We start from the raw sequence: 13,044 nt of genomic DNA, 5'->3' as shown, positions 1-13,044 counted from the left end.
AATAAGGTACTTCAATCCAGTAGGAATTCTACTGTGTAGATTTCTGTATTTTTTTTTTCTTGAGTATCTAACAGGTTCTTTATTTGTCATTCGGTGGGTATTTTCTATAGCTACTCTGAAGCATAGAAACCAATGACTGAGCTACACCAAAAACAAAGCAGGTTTTATCATTTACTTCCAAGGAAATAAGAGGCTGCAAATTAATGCATTTCTGAGGTTAGACCCACAAATTAGAATCTCAGCCTGAATCCATCTTCCTGCTGCCTGACTCTCTGCTTTGTCTATTTTAGCTGCAAGTGATATTGAGGTACTTGTATTTATTTGTCTGTGATTTTCCAACTCTCTAGACCATTTGACCTGAGACAATGAAAACAAAAACCAATATCAAGAGTGAAGAAGGCAGTTGGTCCAATGCTTCCAACACCCTGAAGCCAGTAAGAAAACTTACAGCATCTTCAATGTACTCTGGATTGGATATTTGTCTAGAAAGCTGTCATCCTTTATCATCCCTATCAATCTCATGTAAGAAAGCATGACTATGCATACTATATCTGTATTACTGCTCATTTTTATCCTCCTTGGTGGAAAAATCAATTAGGCATACATGGCTCTTTTATTACATTATAAATATCATTTTTCCAAACAGTTTACATGAAAATAAATTATAGGGTAGTAGACCAGGAGCACAGATCTCACTCTTGAGCTTAGCTGAGGCTTTTAAACCTCACACCACCAAACACTAGGCTATGTCTGGCCAAGAGTCAAAACAATACAGATATGAAAGCCTCAGTGTTGAACACTGCCACAAGACTTCCACCACAGTTTCACTACTGGCTTAAATCAGTTTAAGCACTACTCCAAGTACTCTGCACTTTTTGCCTCATCCTTTGCTTCAGCATTAGCACAGCTAGCTATAATTGCAAATTATGTAGTTGTTAAGATTAGTTTTAAACCAAATAGGTGTCCTCATTTGCTGACTGCATATGTACACACAGCACAAAGGAAGAAGCTGAGAGGCTTAAATGGACAGTAGTAGGATTACTTTGAGCAACAGCCCACATTTAAACTGTTTAAATCAACCATAAAAACTGTATCAGAACCCAAGGAATTCAAGAAGTACAGAGAAAGTTAAGGGAGTGTTTGTGAGCAGAAGTAGGACCTTCCACAACAGGTACCTCATACCTACTGAACCACCACAGACCACAGCTGAGGAAGTTTGGCAAAACCCAGAGACTCGAGCATGGGGTGTGGTGCAGGACATTGTAGGCTGCAAAACACTACTTGGAGCTTCCTCTGCTGTTGGAAATGGAAAAATAGAAACTTTCACAGATGCTGAAGGGTTCGACCTGCAGCCTTGGAAAGAGCTTGGGTTAATGTAATGATGAAGGTGCACAGACATTGGGGAGAGAAATTATAAACTTATGTTCCTATAGTTATAAGTAAGAATATGCCTAGAGTAGGTAAGAAATTATATTAGGTAAAATAGTTTGAGGTTTAAGCTGTAATAGTGTGAGTTACGGAGTAGGTTAGAGATCCAGAAACTGAAGTAGAGGGGCATGTGAGTGTGTCAGCTTATTGGCTAAGAGACAGGTGCAGTGCAGCAAAATTAAGTAAAGGTGATAGGTTAATAAGTGAAAACAAGTCTTGTGTCAACTGCCTACTGGACCAAAATGTTATATATTGCCATGCAAAGAACAAACTCGTGACTAGCTTGAGCTATGGCTGACTTGTTGCTTATCTAAATCTCACGCCTTCAGACTGACATCTTATCTGGCTACTTGAGCAATAAATCAACTCAAAGCAAGGTGGTCCCATGCCTTGTTCTTCATCTCGACACTCTGCCACCTCCACTGGAGGAGCAAACCACCACTGCATGGATATCATACCAGGAACTGCAGCACAAAGTTTTTGTTCTCAGTGTTGTGCCTTTTTCTGAGGCTAAATACATTATCACAGAATGGTTTGAGTTGAAAAGGACTTAAATATCACCTAGTTCCAAAACCCTTACCACCAGAGGCAGGGACATTTTTGCCTAGACCAAGTGACTCAAAGCCCCATCCATTCCCCCATGGGCTTGAATACTTCCACCTTTCTTTCAGAAGACTCACTGCCTTACTGCAAAGGATAAGAATCCCCCATAACAAGAGCATTTGCTCAGGGCATGAGATGTGGGTTCCAGCCTCCCTTCTCCTGCCAGGGTCAAACTGTCTCCCAGAAAAACACCTTACCACCTTTCCAGGAAGGTTATTAGCAGAGATTCATTGCAAATGGATCATTTATGTTTTGCATTTGAGAGCATCGGTCCATTTCTCCAAGATTACAGCAGAAAAAATTTTAATTATCACATGAGAAGCATGACCTTTGTCCATCCTCCAAAGTTTTGACATTTCCTTTGCTATGTTCTTGGTATTAGCTGATTGCCACATTGAAGAAGCAACTGCTAAATGTGGTCAACAGTGCAGTAAAATGGTTCAAAAAGCACCAAATTGGTTTCATAAAACTTCAGAATATGGGCTGGAATGAAAGAGCAGTTTTAAGGGAAAGTCAGCTGAAGTATTTGTAATTGCTGTTTACGAGTACTAATGATAAGCTAAATAATCATTTAAGTGATCTTATCATGCAGAATTTAAAGAGGTTATTTGCTGACTTACACATTTAGAAAGTAATAGTTCTCTCCATTAATCAAGCCTGAGTTCTGCTTTTTGGCAGCAGTTTTCCCCTGACAAGCATTTTCATGTCAGCATTTATCTAAACTAATTAGCTTACCAGCCTGAGTAATTCTTATGAAACTTCTCCCCACCACCCCCCCTTAACTTCTTATGTTCCAGTTTTGTGAATGAAACCAAATTAATATCATGGGGTTTTGGTTATTTTTAAAAATATGGACTCACATAAATATTATTGAATGACTGTGGTAAATTCTTTCAGTAACTTCTTCATGTTACAGTTCACAAAATGCAGTATAGGAATGTGACTGTGGGCTTTGTGCTGCCTCTGACAAGTAGAGGTTAAAATCCTCTGTATATAAAGTCAGAGGCCTCCATTCGGCCAAAACTGAAGGAGATTGTAAACACTGGATGCAGTGTTTGCAAGTAATTTGGCATGAAAATAAAACATATCCTCAAGAACCAATGCAGTAACACTGCAGTGTTACTGACACTGCAGGAATCCTGACACAGAACCAGACTACCTTAATCCTGCCCAGAGAACATATGTTGGGCAAAAACTTACACTAAAGGTAAGAAAAATAGTAATTCAATTGCTTTAGAACTACACAAATTACAGATGTTCTGTTACCCCAATCATTTCACCCCCTATGCTTGGAAGAGTTTCTAAAACAATTTATGAGGTTTCTTCTTTACTATAATTCCTAATATTTGCTTACTATAACAAATTATTTTTTAATTAATTTTAGGTTTTTGTGAAACAGTGATGTTCAGCACTTGAGAAGTCTTTTGAGTAAAAAAATTTAGCCATGGAACATCTGGCAAACTTCTGCCAACTCAAACTGAATTTTTAATCCTTGGATTTAGAAAGTATAAGAATGAGTAGAGCCAGAACTTGTCACAGTGTTTGGGAAAGGCATTTAACTTATTTCCTGCATCTACAGCAGACAGAAATTTCAAGTATTGATGTTATTTCAATCACGTTTGCAGAGTAACTGAATAAACACTTTTTAAGTTAGAAAAAAAAGCAAATGGGAGTTTAGGAACTCAGGCATTTTGTTCAACTTAAGGCATTTTTCTTCCTACCTGACATTTTAGAGATTCCCTTCATTCTATTCTTATCCACTGAAAATCATGTTGTTAAGATTGTTTACAGTCTTTTTTCCCATTCTCCTTCCCACTGAAGAATATCAACATTCACTTTTCAAGCTTGTAATCTCTATGATCCTTTCTTTCACTGTTTAGTCCATCCCTTTTAAACCAATCAATCCACAGATTAAAGCTAGAAAAGATTTCATGTTATCTAACCTCTACTAGCCTTCCATGAGATCAACTAGACTTACACTATCAACCCAAGAGTAAGGGGGAGTGGGGAAATACTCTAGCAGCCTAAAAACTCATACAGAAGGAGAGAAATTGTTTCCTCTGTCTACAAGCAGGAGAGGAGCAGTTGTGTCTCCTGTAAAAGAAACTGAAACAATTTCAAAGAGGAAAGAGAAGCATTTCAATCGCACAAGAAGGAAGAAGTCTGGAATTTTATTCTGCCCTTCCTTTTCCCTTTTGAAGCAATCACACAGTCAACTTTTACTTGTAATTTGTATGTGTGATTCCATATGCATTAAGCTAACAAGTTTCCTGACATGGAGGAGCCTTTAACTGCCTCTGCAACAGTCACAAGGGATTAGGCTGGCTAGATAAAAATACTCTGTACATCCTAAATTTTTATGATGCTCATTTGAAGGCTTGCCTGCCACACCAACACAGGAAAAAAGGCAAATTTTCAGTGCCATAACAGCTTCACTTGATCTCCATAGGTGGAGACCATCACCACATTTTAAGACAGAAGTGAGCCACGTCTCAGAAGCAGTCTTAGAGTGACTTTGGGGTGTCTGAGCAGGCAGCCTCAAAACACAGCTGAGAAGGTCAAAACACCCAGCCCTGCTTCCTCTGTATCTGTTTTTCCAGAAACTTATGGAAGTGAAACAAATGAAATGTCTTAATTCATCCATTTGTTTGGCTGGAATCTAATCTAAAAATCCAAAATTTTAAGCTGTCTATATTTTTGTCACATTCAATAGCCACTGTAATTATCTCAAGATGATATTTAATAGAGGGTTCTCCATCCAAGGGCTTCAAACTATATTTAGCAATAAAGACAGCCACACATCCCAGCGTGGAAGTGAACAAGCTCTTATGTGGAGGGAAGATTGAGGACCAAGTCATAGAAAACTTTGCCAGGATTGGAACAGAAAATCTGTGGCACAGCCAAAAAGATTTCCTGGCTCTCAGCCCTACTTCTCAGCACTTCCTTGAACATGCACATGTTCAAAGAGAAACTCTAGTAAATAGACAAAAAGGAAAAAAAAAAAAAAAAAAAAAAAAGCAAGCTAAAATCCATCAAAATAGCTAGATTAATAATAATACTTAGATCAAAGTAAATATTGTCCTGCCAGGGTTTGTCTTCCCTGCACCAAGACAGCACAAGCTCTTCTGCATAAGACTGCTTAAGCCAAGTGAGAACAAATGCCTGCACCATGATGCAGGTGCTACTCTGAAAGTAGTAACATTTGTTACTGCATAATGGTCTTACACACAGCATTTTGTGCACCTGACAACCCTCATTAAACAGTGCATACTCTGGCCTTGGAAATCCTGTAATGCTATTAATGTTGGAGTTGCTTTTTCCCCTCTAAACAGCCTTCAGTATTAGCATTGGCACTGACTGAATGCAGTATATTAGACAAGTTCAAATGCATTTCACCTCTGACCACAACTTTGGTTTAATTCCAGCTCTGAAGATGAGGGTACCACCAGAGGAACATACAACACTGGTCTGCACAACTCCAAAAGCTTGGAAGCCTTCAAATACTTGTTTTATTTCAGTGAAATGTTTTTTTGCCACTCAACTTGGACTTCTGAATTGAAGGGATCCTAGATGACAGCAAGTAATAAGCTCTATGACATCCTGGGGAGGAAGGAGCAGTGTTCTACAGCCATTCCCCTAGCACACTGCTAAGGTTATAAGCACTTTTCCTTCTGAACCCCTGTGGTGGAGCAGGTTTGCCACACAAATCCAAAATCGCCTTAAATAGGTATCTAAATTCAGAGAAGCAGAGTTATGTGGTAACTAACTGAAGCAGTGCAAAAAACTTGCTCGCTGCTGAAGTGAGAGATGATTTCAAGCATCTCATCAGCTCCTGGCTTTAAGGAGCCCATTCTTATTCTGCCTTTGGTGCCTTTTCAAGAGCCACAGGAAGCCTGTTGATGGAAATGCAGGCTTTGCTCATATAGCACTAGCAACAAATGACAGGTCCTAACTCATTCCCTGACTCTCTGATGCAGAAAGGCAGATTCAATATGAATTTCCCTGCAGCAACAGCATTGTTTCCTTTGGAGACAAAAAAACTCTCAGTGTACAAGGCCCGCCCTGCAGCTGCTTCCTCCTGCCTACCCCCTCCTTCCCATCCTAAAGCAAAGTGGCCTGTGGTGAAGGAGTATAAGCAAGGCCATTACCCTGTCAAATCTTCCTCCACAACTGTTAAACTTCTTTAAATTTAAGGTGTTGGGGGCTACTAAAGTCTTTTCCAAACCTGTTGGCACAAAGCCCAACATCTCAAAACATGATCTAACAAAAGGAGAGCACGAAATGAGGCTTCCCCCCTGCTCATGCTGGAGCCTGGCCAGAAGGGAGGCCACCCCTGACTCCCAAGGTCCTTCAGTAGGTTCTTCAGCTTGGACAAGCTCACACAAATTAAAACACTACTTGGTAACAATCAGCTACATCTAAATTAAGAATGTGGGTATACAATTCGCCTTTGCTGTTCACACTTTTACACTAAAATGACCCAGCCTGCCTGCTCAGTCATAACTCTCCTCGCTGAAACAAGAAGGGAAGAAAAAGAACTTGTCAGTTCAGGGGTTTCACATTTTCATCTGCAGGTGGAAAAACCTGCAGCTGAATGCTGTTTCTGGACATACACAAACATCACTTAGGTCATCAGTTAGTGCAAAGTACATGTACTGTACTGCACCAAAAGGGTTCAGGGGCAACAGAGGCCTAATGACAACACAACCATACACATAAAGCCCCAAAATACGGCTCTGAGTAGCATCCATGCTTGTAACAGGAGCAACAACGAGGAGCCACAGCAAGGCAGGAGCGCTGACAGATAGAGCAAAGGCTGAGGATGCACCTTCATCACTGCTCTAAAGAACATATACAGTGGTAAAATGGACCAGACATCCCACCCTGCCTCTGTGCACAAACGCCAAATCAAGTTCTAATCAGTGAGACACACACTCATTGCCATTACTTTGTCTCTCCAAACATGAGTTATTGCTTAAGGCTTTGACCTATGACACCAGATTTCTGTACTGCAGAGATTTTCGTTCCAGTAATTGAGCCTGCCCCACAGAGTTTTCCTGTGCAAACAAAGTTGGAGCAGTAAAACTGAGAGCAGAGTTCCAGTGACTGATGCAGAACATTTGCAGGAAAACCCTTCTTTTACCATGCAAGGTTGCCAGGAACAGGAACAAAATTTATTGTGTGATGACTCCTTTTGTATGAAAATCCAGGAAAACCTTTTTGCTAAGGTGCATCTTAATTTGGACACAAGAGACTCTGCCAAGCTCACATTTTCATTTCCGACTGACTTAGAAGTGCAAGATCCACTATGCTTTACATTTAAGCATAAATTTCAATAGTCAAAAGGGTTTCTTGTGGTTATAGCCTCTTGAAGTTAAACTGCTTGATTTCACCTCAAAATTAAGGTGAAAATGTTTCAGAGAAGCCTATAAAGTAAACTTGAAATAAAAAGTAAGCAAGACCCACTTTTGCATGTTCCTGAATTTCATCTGACATACTTTACGTTAAGAAACCGTGCCAAAACCCTGTGAAGCGCTATTATTTACTCTCCTTCACAGCAGACAAGAAAGGTTTTGCCTAGAGCCTTGCTTAGGTGCAACTGATTAAAATACAGTTCAAAAGAACCATGCCACCCAGCCAGATATGAAGATTTGTTATTCTAAGTGTTAGAAATAGACTGGGTTTGATGCCAGAAGTGAGTCTATCCAAGTTGTTATTTAATGAGTCTGTCTAAACTGAGATTTATCTCATATCTGCCCCTAAAGGCAGTAAGAGCTGCTTTTTTTTTTTTAATATTTACTTAACAATGTAATTAGTTACAACATGTTTTTGTTTCAATTATCAGTGACTAATGGGAGTATTTTGTGCATATGTGGTAACTGTCCCTCTTGAAACTACCAGAACCAATTGCACAGTACACTATATGCATTTTGTTGTATTAATTCTGTGCTTATATAATCAAGACAATGTTTTCTGCATCACAACCTTTCAAAAAAACCACTGGAGTATTTTTTATTTTTTAAAGAACCACCTTTCTGATTAGAAATAAAGCTCGGGGTGTGCCTTCTAATATAGAACAAGTTAAAAAAAATCTCTCCTCCCACTGCAACACGTCAGTCCTGTGAATATCCAAGAGCAACCCTCTCTTTTTCAGTAATTATTTGGTGCAATTATTTAATTACCTATCAGTGTTACTTTGTCCCTCTTGAGGTTTGTACTGGTGTATTGGGGGAATTTAGACAGAACTACTCACCTGATTTCTGGTGATTAATGTGTTCCCTATTACAAGCAAAGCTATTAACAGAAGGCACAATGTTAGTTCAATCCTATATATAAAATCAGTCTCACAATTACTACTATCTCCAAAGAAAAACAGGAACTTAAGGGCATGAGAGTTATTTAGACACCGCAAAGTCACTGAAGAGAAAGCTTTCTAGACCCCAGCAACACTGACAAAGGACCTCTCAGGGAGCATGGAAAGAGTTAAGAGGCAGCTGCAGCACTCTAGAAGCTACATCTGCAAGGTACAGCAGAGACAGGGCAAGGCAAACAAACCAAACTGAAACCATTCTTCCGCGCCCAGCCTCTTCTTCCTGTGATGTCACGCTACAAATTGCCTGGGCGCTCTGCTCTGCTCTCCAGAAGGAGCTGGGCTGGCGGGAGCTGCCGAGGGCTGTGGGCTGCAGGAACAAACACGCTCTGGAATTCGGCTTCTGCCCTGGCAAGCAGCTCCCTTCTGCTTCTGCTTCCCGCCCCATGGGGCCAGCCGGCGAGCCGACAAACTTGTCGTACCGAAAGAAGGGAGAGGGGGAAACGCAAGCGCCGACACCTCGCAGCGTCCAGGAAATCGTTTCCTAAAGCTCACGCTCCCGGTAAATTCGGATGGACGAGGCTTCGCCGTGGCAATCTGCGGCCAAGAGTAAGGCAGAAAGCCCTACAATGGCTTCATTCAATCGAGGCGGGAAATGGAACTAAGCAAGCTTTGGGGTGACCTCATCTGCCACAAATGATGCATTTTCTGACTTTTGCAGACTGGCTATGTGATTACAAATAGCACTCGGCAGAGAAGAGAGACTTCCTGGTGATTTCTGCTGGAGATGTACTCCCCTGCCACAGAGCTCACCTTCTTTCCCTGAAGCTCCACAGCACGACAAAGTTGCCAAAGCACACCGTTCAAATACATCTGGCCTGCAGTTCTTCTGGAATTTCAAAAAAGTTGCAATAGAGATACCAGAGAAAACGCCAAATCCCAGGAATATTTAACATACCATTATAATGGTAAGCTCTAATTGTTCCACTGAGGACTCCTTTAAGTATACTTTGTACGGGTGTATCTTTAGCATGGTGTTTGTTCTTGGCCTCATAGCAAACTGTGCAGCGATCTACATTTTCACTTGTACTTTAAAAGTGCGAAACGAGACTACAACTTACATGCTTAATTTAGCCATATCAGATCTGCTTTTCGTGTTTACATTACCCTTCAGGATTTATTACTTTGTAACCAGAAACTGGCCATTTGGAGACATTCTCTGCAAGATTTCTGTCACCCTCTTTTACACAAATATGTATGGGAGCATTTTGTTTCTGACTTGCATCAGCGTGGATCGCTTTTTAGCCATAGTACACCCCTTCCGATCCAAGACTCTCCGGACCAAAAGGAATGCAAAGATTGTCTGTGCTGCAGTGTGGGTAACCGTGCTAGCAGGCAGCACACCAGCAAGCTTTTTCCAGTCCACAAACCGCCGGAACAATACGGAGCAAAGGACGTGCTTTGAAAACTTTTCAGAGGACACGTGGAAAACCTATCTATCCCGCATCGTTATCTTCATTGAAACCGTCGGCTTTTTCATCCCGCTCATCCTGAACGTGACCTGCTCCACTATGGTCCTACGGACTTTGAATAAACCGCTTACATTAAGCCGGAATAAAGTAAGCAAGAAAAAGGTACTCAAAATGATTTTTGTCCATTTGGTGATATTCTGCTTCTGCTTTGTGCCTTATAACGTTACCTTAATACTTTACTCCCTCATGAGAACACAGACCTGGGTCAATTGCTCAGTGGTGACCGCAGTCAGGACTATGTACCCCGTCACTCTGTGCATCGCTGTTTCAAACTGCTGTTTTGACCCCATAGTCTATTACTTCACATCAGATACCATTCAAAATTCCATAAAAAAGAACCGGTCCACCAGACCACGGGATGTCAGATTCTCTGAAAGGCCAGTTTCAGAAAGCTTCATTCAACACAGCCTTCAGACCATAAAAATGAAAATATTTGACAGTGACTCTACAATATAAACTATATTAAAAGACTGTTGGGACTAAACTGGAATTAGAAGCCTGCACGTTTGTTCAGCTGTGGACATATATTCTTATACGTAAATGCTGTGCTTCCTTCACATCTGAGAAGTTTATTACAAGGCTGTAAAAGTGTTAAGCATAATAGCACACAGAAAAAGTATTCTAAAAATCCATGTCAAAGGTCTGTTCTGACAGACTGTGTGTTAGAAATGAACTTTTGGATTCAGAGGCTAACCAAAGTCCAAAGACCGTTTGTCAAGTCAAACACAAATGAAAAAGTAGGTTGTTTTTACTTCCTGAAGCTAAAACAGCTGCTCAATTTAATAATGGCACCAGTTTCCAAGTTACTGAGGATGGGGGTGAAGCTACCTGCTCTACACTGCAGGAAAATTGTCCCATATTGTCATACCACTTCAGCTACTGTGTTCTCCTCCAGCTTCCTTGCGTCTCTCCTACTCCCCCCCTGCTGTCTTTTTCCCTGCACCTTCCTTCTCAGGGACCATTATGTTCAGGGGACTCTTCAATTAGTGGGTTACAAGAACTTTGTTTCTCCTAGGTTAATCTGATAAAAATACATGCTCTCTCCACAAACCTGGCCCCCATAAAGCAATTAAGTCTCCGGGTAGTTTAGAGCATTTGGAAACATCTCAGACAAACTGGTTTTTCTTCTCACCTCTCTCTCTCAGAAGCCTGTGTGATTAAAACAAAGTAACTTGTGATGACTGAAGTTAATGCTTTTGGTACAGTACCACTTTAGTAACTCTTCTGGGAGTTCTTAAACTCAGCATGACTTTTGAGGAAAGTAACATCCTCTGAATAAGTTAATTTGATCTCAGTTTCTTAGAAAAACAAGACCTTTTCTAACTGGAAATGAACATGTGGATCAAGTTGATTATTTCTTCCAGGAAACTATTTGGTGTCCCATAAAGAAATTCAAGATGCAGTAATTTTGGAGTGCAACTTCCTCTCAGTTTTTGCATCCTAGAAATAATTTTAACATGAACATTTAAAAGTTCAAATGCTATTTTCTTTCAAACTTTAAGAAGTATAAAAATAAAGTACTTGGGGCTATGTGCTGGCAAAGTTAATCAAGACACTTTGAAAAGTCAGCACCACGTAAAAGGAGGAATCTACATATATTACTGTTACAAACAGGAATACATAGACAAAATTGCTTTAAAACATCCTGCTATATATGTTTCCCAGCTACTAGAACACTGTGTACATTTTCCTCAGAATTAATTTACCATCACTGTAAAATAAAATAAAATTTAAAAGGTAAAATAAGTGTTGTTTGTTCCTCCCCAAAAACAACGGATAACAAAGATAAACAAGAATAAGAATTGAGTCTAAGTGAATTTGCACTTAAAATTTAGGGCATTCAGCTGCAACACACATACAGCACTGAGACATTTTTACACCAGGGCTGTATACACAGGAGTGAATCAATGTTTGAAAAAATGCATATTGAGCCATCAAACTATATGATACATTGTTATCAGGATGAATTTATTTCCCTATGCAAATCTTTTTAATTGTTATAAAACAACCATACTTTGCCTCCTACTACTGGGAAACTGAGTTAGTCAATGACTGCTAGGAACTAGTGTTAATTGAATTTTAAATTTAACAGCATTTTCAATCTTTATCCACGTAAGTTATGAAAGGAAACTTCAAGTAATATGGGCTTGAGTTACAATGATAGCATAGATATAAATGTCTGCATAACATCTGAAATAAGCAATTATCTTTGTTGGGAATGCCAAACTGTTCCGATTCATAGCCAACTTAAAAAAAATACACAAAACCCTTGGCATGAGCAGAAATTCTCTGTTTTTCATATGCCACTGACAAATCCAAAGTCCAAAACCAGATATGCATCTCTGAAGTCCCAATGCCTCTCGCTCTCTCTTTCTCAGGGGTGTGTTTAATATCAGATTCCCTCCAAGAAACCCGAGACAAAAGCCCCTAATGTCAGTGCTGGGCTATGTTTCCAGGGTACTACCCCCCTGAGCTTGTCAAGGCTGTTATTCAATTGAGTGACAATTTGTTCAGCAAAACCCCTCTGCCTTACAGCAGAGAGCACCCCAGAGCCTCACCCTGGTAAACAGAACCCACTCTTTCTGAGATTACAAAACTGCAGGGAAAAAATGAAAACCCATCACTGACTTATAAGCAGACCAAGCAGACAAAGCCACATATATGAGTATTTCCCTTTAAACTAAGCTTTCCTTGGTGTATTACCTCAAGCAGCCTGGAGAAGCACAGACAGTAACTCTCTGCTTTGCACTCACTCTCCAGGGCAGCAGCTTCTGTTTTTCAAAAGAGCACAGTACAACACACTAGAATAGCTTTCTCATCAGTTAATAGCTCAGTGTCCACAAGCTATTTGAAGAAATTTTTTGTTGTTAAACATTTTCACTCTTCCACAGAGAGGGAAAAAAACCCAAAACAAACAACCCACAACAAATACCCTAATAAAAAACCCAACACAATCAAAAAGCATCATGTTTAATGCTGAGAATCAGATCATTACTTGAAAAAATCCTCATCTGACCGATTCAGAAGAGGGGAGTAAAACTGTACCTCCCACAACAAGCTGATATAAAGACAGCGTACCAGCTATTCAGGACTGGATGAGGTTTTCTCTGCCTTTTCTGGTTCTGTGACAAGGTTATCCTGAAGAGCTGTGGATGGAGCAATGCTTTCACT

General features: G+C 40.2%; 2 protein-coding genes across 4 annotated transcripts in view; one reads left to right on the top strand and one right to left on the bottom strand.

Moving 5' to 3' along the window:
• RB1 (RB transcriptional corepressor 1) overlaps nt 1-13,044 on the bottom strand; it is a 70,536-nt gene that overhangs the window by 19,001 nt on the left and 38,491 nt on the right. The gene's annotated exons all lie outside the window — the stretch shown is intronic.
• On the top strand, nt 9,218-11,616 carry LPAR6 (lysophosphatidic acid receptor 6). The gene has a single exon (XM_023941113.2). The coding sequence runs from the start codon at nt 9,307-9,309 to the stop codon at nt 10,327-10,329; it is 1,023 nt and encodes a 340-aa protein (XP_023796881.2). The 5' UTR covers nt 9,218-9,306; the 3' UTR covers nt 10,330-11,616.

The sequence above is a fragment of the Cyanistes caeruleus genome, chromosome 3 (genome assembly GCF_971803275.1).
Source record: "Cyanistes caeruleus chromosome 3, bCyaCae1.hap1.1, whole genome shotgun sequence".
In the NCBI taxonomy this organism is placed as follows: Eukaryota; Metazoa; Chordata; class Aves; order Passeriformes; family Paridae; genus Cyanistes; species Cyanistes caeruleus.
This window is presented reverse-complemented; position numbering and strand designations above follow the sequence as displayed.